The following is a 13,051-nucleotide window of genomic DNA, read 5'->3' on the forward strand; positions in this document are numbered from 1 at the left end:
AATTTTTCTTCTCATCTAATGCTTGATTCTCTTTGTTGCTTTCTTGGTTTGAAAAATAAGAGGAGAACAAACACATCTAAACGTATCTGGAGAATTTAGCTCACTTCTTAAAAGAGAAAGAACTAACACGTCATGTGATTGATAAAATATTTTCCCTTTCAAATCCCTTTTGAATCCTTATTCTATCAAAGCCTGGAAAGAAAGAAAGAAAGAAAGAAAGAAAGAAAGAAAGAAAGAAAGAAAGAACAATGAAAACTCTGTCTCTTATGATGAGTGACCACAATGGCCAGCCATCACTGGACAGTTTTTCAAACAGCGTTGTTAACGACACGATTAATAACGACATGTAAGAGAATCCCTATCATTCACTTACAAAATCCTCCATCCAAATTAGGACTACAAGCTGTTTTATATATGTCTACATAGGCATTTCCTAGTCAGTGAAACACTGACAACAAAATTCTACACTGAAGTTTTGTAGAAATCTTTCTGATTATGCGAGGATCAACCAAAAGTCCCTTCCTATACTTGCATTTGCACTAACTGTGCTGTCTTAGAAGCCACTTTCAGGATGTAAGAACTAAACTGTAATTAATGTTTTCTGATAGGCATGCAACACAGCATTGAAAGCAAAATTATCCACTTTAAAATTATCCACTTTAAAAAAGGAATATGGTTACAGAGTAAGTAAATGCTTAAAACATTGTGTAAATGTTTTACAATAACTATTAAACCCAAGGCCATATATTTTCATTATTACTATCTTTCTGTATGTTATTTGAAAACATTGAAAAGCGTTTGAATAGGTGTTCTTCATGTATTTGTCAGTAAGTAGCTTTTTGTCACTTGCTTCTTGCATTGAAAATATGCTTGTAAAGAGTTTCATCACCTTTTCACTGTAAATCTATATCCCTTCATATGCAAGAACTGTGTATGTTTAGATTTTAAGTAAGAGCAAATTGCACTACATGCTTTGAAGGGAAACAAATTTTAAGTGATTTAAAACAATGTTTCTTATCTAATAATGCCCAAGTCTTATTTATGTCTCTCTGTCCATACTATAAGGAAATAACGACCAAGAATACAACCGCAGATTTAAAATAATATGAAACAAAAAAGAAAGAGCAAAAAAGATAGGCTGCAGAGTGACAAGACCTTCTCCCCTCAATGCCAGTAAGGTTCTAGCTCTGAGCATGCTCAGACACATGGGAGGCACCGAAGTTACTATGTCAGAACTCCTTCAGAGGTATAAGGAGGATACATCTAATACTTCAATTGCTGAAAACCTATTGTTACTTTTCTGGTATTAAACATCTCTTCAGCCTCAGACTGATTGCAATGTTCCTTCTACTTCATTTCATCATCCTGATAGATGTCAAAGGTAAGTCTGCTACTTTCTCGCTTAAATGAGTGCAATTCCAAAAGAATAGAAAATAGACTATTTCTATTTAGTTCTAGCATATTTATAATAGACTCATTGCAGCGTTTGAGAAACAGACATCCAGTTTACGTTGTCATTGTCATCACCACTAATTGCTTGTAGTCCCATCCTAGCAATTTCTAGCAGCAACAAATTTTTCATGGGAATTTGCTTTTGTATGTTATTAAAATTGTAGGTAAGACATTTTTTTAAAACCAATGTGGAATATATCAATTATAATGGCGAAAATAGTTCTTAGTATTTGTAAAAAAAAAAAAAAAAAAAACAAGCATGACAAATTAAAAAATTAAAATTTTGCCTTATGAAATTTCAACCTGTTGAAATATCTTCATAAAATGTATGTAATTGTTAGTTGCTATGTTTTGTTGTTAACATAGCTGAACTGGGAACTGCCCCCCCAAAAAAAAGAAAAAAGAAAAAAAAAAAACAAAGAAAGAAAGAAGGAAAAGAAAAAGCCACAAATCTAAAAGTCAGAATCTCTCCCTTAGAGCAAACCTATGTAAAATAAAATCATTAAAAATGTACAAAAGGACTCTCCTTACTGGTTTTGATTTTTAAACATTTTTATTTCATCCATATTTATAACTTGGCATTTTTCTTAGGAAAAAAATTAATATTCACCTGGTTTTAAAGAAAAATATACCCTTGCTTTATTGTGAGCTTGTACACTTGTATCTATTTATTATATCCAAAGCATGTTGGGTTTATTATTATTCAAAATGTGTCTAAGTTCCTAGTCTTTCTTAAAGAATTTTGATAAACTTCTGAGAATAAGAGTTAGAATTTGAAATTATTTTTGTTTTCTGAGAAATTGGTTTTAGGTTTCTAAAATACTCAGTTTTCATTAAATGAACTCAATTGAGTATTTTTAATCTTGAAATAAAATGCAGTTATTTATGAACAATTATTTACAAACTTCTAACAAATAGAAGATTTTTAAAGTATTTCAGTTTTAGTTTGAATTTGAAATACTAAAATTTTCTTCAGACTATTTTAAAGTATTATCCTAATACAGTTAGCATGATTTTTATTTTGCATTTTAATCTCCTTTACATAAAAATTTAAGTTATCATTTAAGTGTTGCCTTATGTGTTTCTTAAAGACAAGGAATATATGAACTCACTTGACATGAAATACGTTTGTGGAGAGCAGTCTATTTCTTTGATTTAGGGTCTTCCTTCAATTTATATCCTATGCATATCTGTAATATTAAATTTTACATGATTTTTAAGAATAAAAGTTAAAAAGAAGGTTCTTGGATCCAATACACTTTGTAGAGGTAATCTGTACCCTTAATTCCTTACTGTACAGGAATTGCAATATAGTTAACCAGTTTTAATAAAATATATGGTATAAAATATATATGGTATAAAGGATATGTATAAAATATAAAGTATAGTATTGCTTGTGGTAATACATTTAATTGACTTTGTGAACAAAATTTTTATGAGATGAAAAACATCTATTACTGAAATAGTGTTTTAAGATTTACCATAACGTAATGGTGTTCTTTAAACTAAAAAAGAAAGGAAAGAAATTTTAAACAGATGATTTTGGTTTATTTCTAAGCAAATGCCATGTTTCAGATCCACAGTCCAACCTGATAAATATTTTCATTGTAATTCCTTGGAAATTTTTATTTTCCAATTGACCTTTCACTTCAATTGCTAATTTAACCCTTTCTTTTTAACATTATTTTCAAAGCTAGACATGTTAATCCTTTGATATCTTATTCTTATTTATAAAGATAATAATCATTTGCTATATAATTAGTGGAAGTTTTTCACAATAAAATTATAGACAGTTAAAGTAGTTCGGCTAGAATAAAGAAAAGTCATCCGGAATTATGTAAGAGCACAGATTGCTTCTTACATTTACATAAATATTTGTCATAATTTTTTAGGTCAGACCTAAACAAAAGGAAAAGGCAGACATTATGTTTTACCTTTTCTCTTCTGGCCATCATCACCCTTGAGTGTCTAAGGGATTAGTGATATTGGCTAACAAGCTACAGACATTAACTGATGAGTAAAGATAACATATCTTATTATAACTTTGTACATGTATTTTATCATCAATTTATTCACTGGGTATCCTTGTTAATCAGACTCAAGCCACCTCCTCCCCAACAAGTTTTTTGTGGATTAATTACGGATAATATTACAAACCGAAAACATGGGCTTATCTGGGAAATTAAAAGCATAAAGTGCCCACAATGCTACTGGGTAACTCTAGGTTGCTAGCTACTCAAAAAATTTGCTAACCTTCAAAAAATGAAGTCATTGAAAACAGGGGCCTAACATTTTGAAGTGAGCAGTATTTGACTGCCCCCTAATGGACAAGTTCAAAGCTCGCGTTGGATGCTCCTTTTTCTAAGAAATGTCGCTTCTAATTGGTTGCTGTCACTTGAGAAAAGGTTTTCCAACTAAATTTTAATTTCACACAATTACATCATGCTGCTGGTAGCTGTGAAAATCTATTATATTGCAGGCCAGTCATACAGAGAGGCTACATGGGCACCACTAATGAAAAAGAAACTTCCCTGAATGGAGCCCTCTGTGAGGAAGACAGAAAATATCAGAAAACCAGAAGCGAAAGCTATTTGAGATGTGTTCTCTCTAAAGGCACTAACCAAATACATCTTGCAACAGATGTTTATTCATTTGTTTATCTTATTGTAAATAAATATGACCAGGTATATCAAGAGTTTTAAGGACTCTTACTTGAACTAACAAAATTGGCTGTCGCCTGAATTTTAGAGACAAAATTGGTTTGCCTTCAAATCAGTTAGTTTTGAAAAATGCCACACTTTTGTCCTAGGAAATTGTAGCCTGAAAAAATTCAACTAATTAGAATAGTTTTTGTGTCCATAATTATATAATGATAAACGCACAGCATTTTTAGGAACGTATGTATATCTTAAATGCATACGTTTAAGAACCTATTACTTGTTTGGTAAACATATAACTTAATGTTTATCAGAAAAAATTAATGTGCTTGTTTTACATGAGAAATAGTAGGGAATTATCTGAAAACAAAAAATACACCTGTCTTCTCTGCTTTATTCACGCACATCAATTTCTCACCCCACACTTCCAATCATTGAGTACATCTGGATAAAAACTAAGTTTTCTGGGTGCCTGGGTTGCTCAGTCACTTAAGCATCTGTCTTGGGCTCAGGTCATGATCTCATGGTTCGTGAGTTCAGGCCCCAAGCTGACAGCTGAACTTGCTTCGGATCCTCTGTTCCCCTCTCTCTCTCTGCCCCTCCCTGTCTTGTGTGCTCTCTCTCTCCCTCTCTCAAAAATAAATAAACATGAAAAAATCCTTTTAAAATTAAGCTTGCAGTAATTTCAACTGTGTTAAATACCTCGGAACGTGCTCCCAAATCAAAATGAAATGGTTGCTTTAATGCTCGCGTGGTTCGATAAACTTTTGAATGTTGTAAGATTAGAAAGGAATTGCAGTAGAAGAATTAACTTTATTACCAAGTAAAAAGCCTTTAAATAAATTCAGTGAGATTGATAACATGGTAGACCACTTGTCTTAGGTTACTCTTCCTTTGCACTCTTCTGTCTTCCATCCTCACCTCTTTTCCTCTTTAGGCCTCTCTCTTCCCCCTGAGTCCCCCGCCCACCCACCCCCACCGGCGCTCCTTTCTTAGATTCATCTCCTGACACACTTAACTCCTTCTTCTCCTCCCCTTTGCACACATCTGTCTCAGACGCCCTCCTGGCCTCTCTGGCTGCTGTTTCTCCCTCTTACCTCCTCACTGTGGTCTTTTCCAGGTTTCCTGGCCTCTGAGACCTCTTCTGTCTTGTCTTCCTGCCTCCACTTTTCAACTCTCTTACTCTTTGAGTGCTTACCTTCTCCAGCTCAAGCTTCATGCTTTTCCCATTTCATGCTCCCTAATTCCCATATCTGCTCCACTTTGACCGTTAGCATCTGCCTTGTCATTTCCCCTTGGAATCCAACCGCCCCTCGGTTTCCTCCTTTCCCAGGTATTCCTCACCTTTGATGGCCTCTTGTCATTCTTGAGCTTCCTCTCCAGGTCTTCTTGTATCTGTCTTGTTCCTCTTGAGACCCTGGTCCCCTTTCTGTTATTTGTGTCTAGCCCCAGCATCTCCCGGCCTGGCCAGCAGTCATCATTTCTGTTGCTCAGATTGCTAGAACATGTGTTCAAACACAAGCAAACATGTACTATATCTTGTTATAACTTCAACCCCACCTTGCACTCGTTTTGGAGGTCCATGGTGATTTCTCCACAATTCTGAAATGCAGAGAGCTCCAAAAACTGAGAGTTTGAACTCTTTTGCCAAAAAAAATGTGGTTAGAATTTACCAGAAACTATTTAAGGTCTTCACTTATAAATTTACTGCAAAATGTCATACGTTGTGATATATACATAGATATTAATGTGTTTGCTCATGTGATTTTGCCCTAGACCCAGCAGAGAATGTTATGTCATTGATAGCCTAAGTATCATTTAACTTTCTAAACCACAACAAATGATAAATTCTGGAATACATTTCTCCAAACGGTTTCTGTTAAGGCGTTATAGATCTATACTAGCCATCACCCTATTCAGATTACCAGCTGTCTGTCCAACATTTTTCTCACCAGTGGTATCTGACTATTTTCTTTGCTCAGGGAAGTTCTGTATTACCAAAATAAGTGTTCTATGAGAGAGAAAGAGAGATTATTTTAACGAATTCTCCCTTTCTGTGGTTCTGGTTCATTTTTTATTCAATTCGTTCAGATATTTTTTAAATGTTGGTGACTATATTTTCCATTCCAATAATTCCGGCTGTATTTAAATCTGTCTGTTCTGGTTTTATAAACTTCCCTTCTTACTTCACGAAATTATTCCTCCCATTATTTCTTTGGAAAATAAATACAGATTTAAACCGCTTTTTAAAGCACTATCATCTAATTCCCCAGGTATGAATTCTCCCTTTTTTTTGGAGCCCTGCACACTTTCATAAAGTCAGAGGGATTTTTTTCCCCTGCACACCTCTGCCTTTGAGGGATCTCAGAATTGTGGCAATATAGCCCATGGAAGTGTTCAGGTCTGAGCTGGAGTTTATGTTCAGGTTTCAGCGATTTTTACCTCGTGGGTGACCCAGTTCCAAATCTCATGTCTGGTTTGCAAGGCATCACTGCCGCTGTCACTGCTGACATGGGCAGGGTGATATTCGGTCCACAACCTTGGGGGGTCAGACGGAGCCCTTTACACTCATCGTCCGGGGCTCAGTCCCAGCACACGAGTCTGCAGGTTCACACAGCTGCTGGCTGGGCTTTCACAGATGGGCTTGGTGCCCAATCCTCATGCTCAACCAGTCCCAGCTCCCTGCCCACCTTGGGGGGCTAGCTCCTCTCACTCCAGTGACTTTTTCTCTCTTCACGCACTGTGGAGAGTTCTCTCTGCTATGAGCTTGACGTTTTCATGAAGAAACATGATACCCACCTTTTTTGTGTCTATGGAGAAGAGTGTGTTGTGGGGAGCATATTCGGAACTTGCTCACAACCTTGATGCAGAAGCTCAGAAAAGAAGGTAGTTTCATTCTTTAGATTTCGCTTTATCAGACGTTGGACCCTAGTGGCCACACACCGATTTGGAGTCGCGAAGGGAAGTGCCATACAGGTGTAAGGGATTCGGGGAGGGGAGGCAGCACAGTGTGGCAAGGATGCTAGATTTAGGATCAGCGGAACTGTGTTCAAGTCACTGCCTTATCCTCACTGGCCTTTGACCCTCAACATACCAAATAACCCCTTAGCCTCAGCCATATTGGTGTGATTGTTGGTGTCTAAGACCCATTTGTGATGACGTTAAAGAACTAGATTCTATGGTGCCACCCCCAGTAGATTCAACAGATCTAGGCTGGGCCACAGGGCTCTGCGCAGTATAGAAGCAACCCAGGTGTTCTGATAAACCTGCCCTATGGATCGCATCTCTGGGAACACTGATATTACATTAGCACATCAAAATATAAGTAGGCTTTTCTCCTATAAGATATGCTCATTCCTTGCTAATTCTTTGTTCATATCAGGATGTTCATTGGGCTTACCTGCATTATTTTACATATTAATTCAACTTGAATTTTTTTTTCATTTTGAGGATGATAAGAACCAATTAAATATTTGGCAAGGGAATAGCTGAACATATGTTATCTAATTATCAATACACAGCCTCTTAATGGATAGTATGATTCAAGAAAGTATAATTAATATGCAAGTTTAGCTGTAAAGTAGTCAATGTTACCACTCCTTTTTTTTTTTTTTTTTTGAAAGAAACCCTAAACCTATGATACAAGTGGCTAGGGAGACGTCTCTTCTGATTTAGAGTAAGATCCTCTTTTTCATTCGTCACCTGGCTTTCATTATCCACGTCCAGCCAGTGGACACTGGGCTAGTCATTTGCCTGTAGGAGGACAAGAGTGCTATTTTAGGGACCTCTCCTCACTCCCTCCCTCCCCTCGTTTCACCCACCTCTCCGGGTTTTTTGTGTTTATTTATTTTTGAAAGAGAGAGAGAGCGCGCACAAGCAGGAGCAGGGCAGGGAAAGGGAGACGGAAGATCTGAAGCGGGTTCCACGCTGACAGCAGCGAGCCCGATGTGGGGCTCGAACTCCTGAACTGTAAGATCATGACCTGAGCTGAAGATGCACGCTCAACTGACTGAGCCACCCAGGCACACTTCTGTCTTAGTCACACGTTTGCCTGAGACTTTCTTTCTCAACCAGATAGGCTAAAAATAGTATATTTATTATTGTAGATATTTGTACTCTTAATTTTCTTTCATGTAAATTCATGAAATATAAGAAATTCAAAAGATATGGATTCACTTCCATTCTTCTTTTGAGGGCCACTGCAAAGATATTCCCTCAAAAGTCTTAACTTCTGTGTGGGAGTGAGATGAGAGAGTCTTTAGGTAAACTCACTTACAGTTAAGAAAAGGATAATCCATGCTGAGTGTTAGTGAAAAACTCTGTTTCCTCATTCAGAAACCATTCCTTTATGGCTGTTTCCCATTCCCCACTTACAAATGCCGCTCTTACTCTAATTAATGCTAAAATGATCTACTTGGAAAAGTAAGTTGCCCTCGCTAAGAGCACAGGGTTTTGCAAATGCAGTGTGATTTTTGTCCATTGTCTGAGTGAATTGCAAGAGTTTTGTAAAGAACAAAGCATGAGGAAATTACTCGTACTATAACCTGATTCCCAGACGTAGAGCATATGCTGTAATAAGCCAATGTGGACCACCTTACCCCAACATACATAGAATCTACCTGGAAATTAGGAGACACCGGACCATGTCTCCTCTTCCATGGTAGGTAACTTTAAGCAAAAATGCCAACATGAAAAACCCCCTGAAGTACTGATATTAGATAAATGAGAAAAGAGAAATGAACATAAATCTTCTACATGCGCCTAACCCACATGGATGGCATATGAACACGCACACTCAAGTTTGGCCTACACTTCTGACATGAAGTAGCTATGTGCCCCCCACCCCACATACAGGAATTTAGGGATATGTAGTCCAGTTATGGAAACAACATGGCCGCCCCTGAAAATGATAATTCAGTTTGCAAAGCAATTTTGAGGCATATAGTATGTGCTAAAAACTGAAAACTTTGTTAGGCAGTGAGAGAATCAAAACTGGTAAAGTTCCTCTCCATAAGAGGGGCACAACATACTACGGGATAAAGGAAGATATCTAGAATAAAGTGTGTATACATATGTATATATATACACTTTATTAGAGATATATAATATAGATATAAAAATATGTGTTATATTTTATAATCCTAAAATGTCATAAATACTACAATAGGGATATGCGTAAGATGCTTTGGGAAGGCTCATACTTCGGAACAACTTTGGAGGGGATCCTGAAAGTTCTCACAGAAATGACTTTTGTAACGGGTGTGAAGAGTGAGGAAGTGAACCAGGAGAGAAATGGCATTTCAGAGGCAGAGAACAGCACAGGCTGAAGGAAGAGGCCTCCGTGTCTTATTACCTCAGAAGTCAGGGCCGCCAGGAGCGTGTTCCTGACAGAGTAGACAGCCATTCTAAAAAGTAAAGGAGAAGCGTTCTCTGCCTGTGCTTGATCTGAAACCGCTTTGAATGATTTAGTTCGCTCATTTGCAGAACTCTATTGTATGCCGCCGATAAATACGCCATACTTTTTATCTATCTTATTTGTCAAGGATGGTTGGGTGGTTTCCAGTTTGGGGCTGTTACGAAGAATGCTTCCGTGAATATTCTTGTCTGAGTCTCTTGGTGCACATGTGCGTGCATTTCTGTGGGCACAAGCCTACAAGTAAAACTGCAGACTCATCAGGTTTTTAAGGCTTCGACTTTACCAGACAATGCCAAATGGCTTCCCAAAGCAGTCGCTCCAAGGAGCACCCTACTAGTGTGTGAGAGTTTGCACAGCCTCACATCCTCACCAAATAGTTTATGATGGTGTTTTTTATTTTTTAGGTTTATTTATTTATTTGGGGGAGGGAGGATCAGAGAGAGAGAGAGAGAGAGAGAAAGAGAGAATCCCAAGCAGGCTCCATGCGTAGTGCAGAGCCCCATACGGGGCTTGATCTCACAACCTCAAGATCATGAACTGAGCCAAAAACAAGAGTCCCATGCTTATCCAACTGAGCCACCCAGGTGCCCCAGTAGTTTTTTTTTTTTTTAATTGTAGCCATACTGGTAACCTGTAGTAATATTACTTGTAGTTTTAATTTGCATTTCCCTGCTAACTAATTAGATTGAATATCTTTTCAAATGTGTTTTTGGCCATTGGTATATCTGCTTTTGCTATGTGTCTGTTCAGTCTCTTGTTCATTTTCTATTTATTGTTCATATTGTCCTCATTATTTTGTAGGACCTCTCTCCCCCCGCTCCCCTCCACACACACACACACACACACACACACTCTCACGCACACATGCATGCACTCACACACATATTCTAATTATAAACTTTCTGAAACATCTTCTACTCTGGAGCTTGCCTTTAAACTTTCTTTTTTCTTAATTAAAAAATGTCTTTTAAGGTTTATTTAAATCCAAGCTAGTTAACATATAGTGCAGTAATTGTTTCAGGAGTGGAATTTAGTGATTAATCACTTATATATAACACTCAGTGCTCATCCCAACGAGTGTACTCCTTAATCTCCATCACCCATTTAGCCCATACCCACCCAACACCCTGCCAGCAACCCCTCAGTTTGTTCTCTACATTTAAAAGTCTCTTATGGTATGTTCTCTACATTTAAAAGTCTCCCTGTTTTTATCTCATTTTTCCTTCCCTTTCCCTATGTTCATTTGTTTTGCTTCTTAAATTCCACATAGGAATGAAATCATATGAAATTTATCTTTCTCTGATGACTTATTTCCCTTAGAATAATACGTTGTTTCCAATGGCAAGATTTCATTCTATTTGATTGCTGAGTAATATTCCATTGTGTGTGTGTATATATACCATATCCTTCTTTATCCATGGACATTTGGGCTCTTTCCATAATTTGACTATCGTTGATGGTGCTGCTATAAACATTGGCGTGCATGTGCCTCTTTGAATCAGCATTTTTGTATCCTTTGGATAAATACCTAGTAGTGCAATTGCTGGGTCATAGGGTGGCTGCACCAGTTTGCATTCCCACCAGCAGTGCAAAAGTGTTCCCTTGTCTCCACATCTTTGCCAACTTCTGTTGTTTCTGAGACATCTTCTACTCTGTAGCTTGCCTTTACACTTTCTTAATGGTTTCTTTTTTCTTTTTTTTTCAATAGAACTTATTAATTTTAATATAACCTAATTTAGCTCTTTCCTATATGATTAATGTTTTTGTTCTCTATTTTTTGTATTGTCTTTAAAATCTCTACCCCAAAGTCATAAAGACTTTTTTCTATATTATCATCCAGAAACTCTATTGTTTTACCTTGGGTATTTAAATATAATTCACCTAGAAGTACCCATCCCCAACCACTGTTCTGTAGTGCTACTTGTTCGTAAATTAATGTTCACATCTGTCTGTCTTTTTCTGAAGTTTCTATTCCATTCGGCTGGTCTATTGTTCACCCTTTGCCCCAATATTCACTCTTTGCCCAAATTATTGTACCATCATAATAGGTCTTAGTTTATAGATAAGTTCTCTTGCTTTGTTCTCCTTCTTCCAAACTGACCTGACTCTTCTTGTCCTCCTAGAAATATATTACTCATTTTAGAAACAACTTATTCATTTCTACACACTGTACATGCACATTCCTGGATTTCTATTGTAATTGCTTTGAAACTGTAGATCAATTGGGCGAAAGAATTAACATCTTTAAAATATTGTCTCCATTTATTTAAGTTTTTAATGTCACTCAGTAATTTTATATACTTTGCATAAATGTCTTGCAGATTGTTGTTAAATTTATTCCCAAATATGTGACACTGTTGATGCTATAGTAAAAGGCATTTTTTAAATTTTATTGTCTAATCATTTGTTGCTGACATACAGAAATGACTTTGATTTTCAGAAAGCTTGCTAGATTTACTAGTCCTAACAATTAATTATCTTGGATTTTTACGTTCACATTCATATTATTCATAAACGATGACAGTTTTATTTCTTCTCCTTCAATATTTAAACCATTGATTTACTTGCCTTGTCTCACTACATTTGCTAAGTCTCCCAGTACAATGTTGAATAGATGTGGTATAGTGGACATTGCTATCCTGTTCCCAATCTCAAAGGGAAAGCCTTCAAAAATCCACCATCAAGCATATTCTATACTGTTGGCTTTTATAGATATCCTTTATTAAATCAAGCAAGTTACCTTCTATTTTTAGTTTGCATAGTCATTTTAAAGTCAGAACCTGATAGATCCATCTCTGGAGTCCCTGTCATAAGCAAAGTTAATGACGAATGGCAGACCAGGAGAAAATATTTGTGAGTTATAGACCAGAGGGCTAAGCTCTCTAAAGAATTCCGGTAACATTGCCAGATTTGATTTTCTCACACACAGTTCCAAACACTGTGTTCCGGGCCACTGCTGTCAGGAATGAAAGTTTCACCAGTCCAGGAGCATAAATAAGTATTTTTCATAAAGCTAAGTATATTCCTTTTAAAGGACTTTCTTTTTTCCTGTGATATGTTTTCTGTAGTTTTTAATGGTAAAATAGTATTTTTCTAATAAATCAATATTATAATACATAGTAATTTAGGGTTTTTAAATTTTTTCTTATTTGACAAACTAAAATATCAGTAACTTGTTGTAGGTTCGTCTACATTCTTTAATTGATTTGATGGTCCAAGGAATCTCTGACCAAATGTTTATCAGTAATCTTTAGGGTGTTGACAAAAAGCAAAAAGGAGCCAGTGCATTGGGAGGGGGGTGGGGGAGGACCTTTAGAGAATATGGAAGGGGAAGTAAACCAGAGCAGTGAGACATCACAAAGCCATGGGAAAAATGGTTTCAACTTGGTGGCTGTGGTTAAGCTGTGTCAAATGCTACAAAAAGATTAAGTAAGATGAAGACTATAAAATACCTACTGCATTTAGTAACAAAGAAGACATTAATGGTGCTGATGGGAGACTTTCAGCAGAGCAGCAAGGCCAAAAC

The 13,051-nt window shown here is 36.7% G+C and overlaps 1 protein-coding gene across 1 annotated transcript in view; it reads left to right on the plus strand.

The window, feature by feature from the left end:
• The first annotated feature begins 269 nt into the window (after positions 1–269).
• RXFP2 (relaxin family peptide receptor 2) overlaps positions 270–13,051 on the plus strand; it is a 59,030-nt gene continuing 46,248 nt past the window's right edge. The window contains exons 1-2 of the mRNA XM_047074690.1: positions 270–346; positions 1,245–1,381. Of these exons, the coding sequence (XP_046930646.1) occupies positions 270–346; positions 1,245–1,381 (214 nt within the window). The remainder of the gene's footprint in view (positions 347–1,244; positions 1,382–13,051) is intronic.

This window comes from Lynx rufus, unplaced genomic scaffold (assembly GCF_022079265.1).
Source record: "Lynx rufus isolate CCGP_SWC_20201006 ecotype Redwood Valley unplaced genomic scaffold, mLynRuf1.p SCAF_1, whole genome shotgun sequence".
Lineage (NCBI taxonomy): Eukaryota > Metazoa > Chordata > Mammalia > Carnivora > Felidae > Lynx > Lynx rufus.